The following is a 3,139-nucleotide window of genomic DNA, read 5'->3' on the forward strand; positions in this document are numbered from 1 at the left end:
CATGCGCGGCACCGCCAGGCCCCGGCAGCCGGGCCCAGGCCCCGGCGGGCTGCTCCCCCCCTCTCCCCTCCCCCGCCCCGTGCCGCCCCTCTCCCCCCGCCAAACCCTGCCCCCGCACTTACGGCTGATGCAGTCCCGGTAGATGATCATGGTGGCGGCGCTGGGCGGCGGGAGCGGCGGCGGCGCTGGTCTCTGCGCAGCGACCCGAGAGCGGGCGGGAGCGAGGCGGAAAGGGCCGAGTCAGCGCCTCGCGGAGCTCATATAGCGGGCACGTCCCCGCCGCGTCATCAGCCGCGGCGCGCCTCCGCGCGCCCGACGCTGTGACGTCGCCCGCACGCACATCCTCCCCGCGGCGGGCGGGCGGGCGCGCGACGCGGCGCCGGCCGTTGGGCGGGGGGAGGGGAGACGAGCGGAGCCTCCGGGGCTGCTCCTGCCAGCACTGCTGCTGTGTGGAGCCGGGGGCTTTCCGAGATGGAGTCCGCAGGAGCGGGGTGCGCGGGGCTCGGCGGCGCGGCGGAAGGAAGGGCGTCAGGGAGTTTCAGGGAAACTCGATTTATTTTCCATCCTGGCACTGAAGAAGACTCTCTGCATTCCCCCCTCCAAGTGCTGTCACGCGTAGGCAGCTAGAGAACAAAGGAATTCCCTTGCAGAGAAGCCGGCCTGTTTTAAGTGCCGACCCTACAATTACACCATTAGAGTCATTTAAGTAGCCAGCATCTTTTGGCAGACGGGAAGTTTGCTGCTAGCATAAATCACTTTCCTGCACATGTAAATAGAACCATCCCTAAAGGACAGTTGTATCTGTACGCTGGGGAGAGGGAGGAAATTGCAAGTAGTCCTATAAGGAACCCAGCAAATTGTCAGAATGCACCATTTGTTTTGCATAAATCTGTAAGCAACATAAACACTGAAAAAGACAGGTTCAGCACTCCCAGTTGCTGAAGTTAGGAGAAACCCTGTTTATGCAATGTCTAAAGCCAGGCATAGAGAGGTGAAGATGGTTTATCAGTGTAGCAGGGCTCCGTGTGCTTTGACTTGCAAATCTGTGCAGCAGCAGTAGCCTTTTTCCTCTTGCTGATCTTTCATTATCTGGGCATGAATCTCRTTCCTACTCTTGACGCGAGTTCGCTGTTCAAGGAGAAATGCTTTAAGCCTTTCCCAGGCATTTTTAGGAAGTGCTGGTCTGTATCTCCCACAGCAGCCGGGGGTGTTTCATGGCACTGTGTCATCAGCTGTGTTCACACTATTAACAGCCTGATAATGTATGTACTGTATCGGCTGTCCTGACCTGTTTCCAGCTGTTGCCTTCTCACCTGCAGAGTATCTCCCCATGATCTCCATCATCTGTAATGAGTATTGCAATTCTGGCTGCGTTCCCCCTCTCCTGATGAGCCAGGACATACAATAGCTCCTGATACCTTGTAGTTATGGGCATTACATGTATTCGTCATGCTGAGACTTGTGCCTTCTCCAGGCAAATTGTATCTTTTAACGGACAAAGAATTAAGAAGCTGTGAGACTCCTCCTTTATTGCTCTTCGGATAAAATGAGTAGGGTATGCTCAGAGGCACCATTCCTATGCCTGCTGAAGGACTGATTGGGGCAGGAAAGAAAATCAGGTACGTTTTCTCTTATTTTTCCAGTGATTAGGGAGAGGCCCAGCAATCAGGGATTGAGATGAAAGCAGAAGGATAGTAAAGAAAATAATATTTTAGGTGACTTTTTTTCCCTGTCCACATATTTTTCTGCAACAGCTTGTTACAGTTGGGAATAAATATAGTCCTCCCTTGAACCCTGATTCATGGGGGAGATTGATAAAATACCTTCAAAAGACATTGTGAGACCTAAAATGCATAATGAACRCTAAGAATCATGGAGCTGATAGTGATATTGAGACATAGGATACAATTCCCTGTCCCTCACACCTCCGCAGGCAGTAAATTACTCATCGCTCTCTCTGTATATGCCAGAAGAGCTAGTGTGTTATCTCCTCCTCCCCTGCTATCCCTTCCTTTGCTCCACAGATATCAATGACCTTTTTTTCTCAGACTGTCTAGCTGGTTACATAATCTAATTGTATTTGTTAGCATAGTTCTCTACGAGGTTTCACTTTTAAGACTGTTACTGCTATTTCAGACTTGAAGAAGGGGCTTCTGCCCAAAAGCATATCTGTTTTTTTCCCAGTATCAGCTGGCCTGATAAAAGATATTCTCACTTCTTACAAGCCTTGCCACCTTGGGGAAAGAGGAATTTACATCTTTAGCAGTGGGCTGAGTGACAGGGGAACATTTGGCTCCTTCTCTGTAGTGTAATATGCAGCTAAAAACATCCTGTTCGTAGATTTTCTTCACTGGGTTGTATTTTGAAGAGGTTGTTCTAGAAAAATGAATATTTCTGGTAATATTGAAACTTCTTAAAAATTCAGTGCTTGACTCCATTTACTGGGATCAGGGCAGAAACCCTTAGCCACTACTGGTAAGGTAGATGGCCCTTCAAGTTGCTTTGCCTTTTGGTCTTTTCCGTATTCAGAGTTGCAGCTGTGAGATGGGAGATATTATTTAAAAATATGTTAGTTAAATAGGTCAAGGCTCCTGTCTGAACACTAATTTGATTTGGAGTTAAGCTAAATCAATATCAAGTTTAAAAAGCTTTAAATGAAATTAAGAATGTTGACATGAAAAGTTTTTGCATCCCTTTAACTGTCTTGCTTTTAAAGCTGATTTAAACTCAGACAACCCTGAATAAATCCCAGGACCAATCTTGGATATATTTTAACTGGTGTAGGCTTTGCAAGAAGCACTACTCTGAGGTACTGTTGCTGAGAATTTCCTGTGATGCTATATTAACAGAAAACTATATGGCATGTACTGATACCTTGTGATGGAATAGATTAGAAAATGTATTAAAATCATTTTTTTCAGAAAACAGCATAATTTGAAGACAAATGTCATGCTCTACAACTGCTTTTTGTGCAGGCAGCCCCTTCAAGCACCTCTTGCATTGAGCCAGGGTTAATACATTCCAACATGGTTGTTTAAAAAGGTGGTTCCTCTGCAGCAGGGGGCATTTTAGATGCCAGTTGACATTTAAATGTTGTGACAGGTTTTCTTGACAGCATGCCTCATCCTTGGGAACTTGT

General features: G+C 47.7%; 1 protein-coding gene across 1 annotated transcript in view; it reads right to left on the reverse strand.

Annotated features, from left to right (window-relative positions):
- TPT1 (tumor protein, translationally-controlled 1) overlaps positions 1–297 on the reverse strand; it is a 4,049-nt gene extending 3,752 nt beyond the window's left edge. The window contains exon 1 of the mRNA XM_026072216.1: positions 123–297. Within this exon, the coding sequence (XP_025928001.1) occupies positions 123–150 (28 nt within the window). The 5' untranslated portion in view covers positions 151–297. The remainder of the gene's footprint in view (positions 1–122) is intronic.
- Between the last annotated feature and the right edge of the window lie 2,842 nt (positions 298–3,139).

The sequence above is a fragment of the Apteryx rowi genome, unplaced genomic scaffold (genome assembly GCF_003343035.1).
Source record: "Apteryx rowi isolate R43461 unplaced genomic scaffold, aptRow1 scaffold_339, whole genome shotgun sequence".
Taxonomy (NCBI): Eukaryota; Metazoa; Chordata; class Aves; order Apterygiformes; family Apterygidae; genus Apteryx; species Apteryx rowi.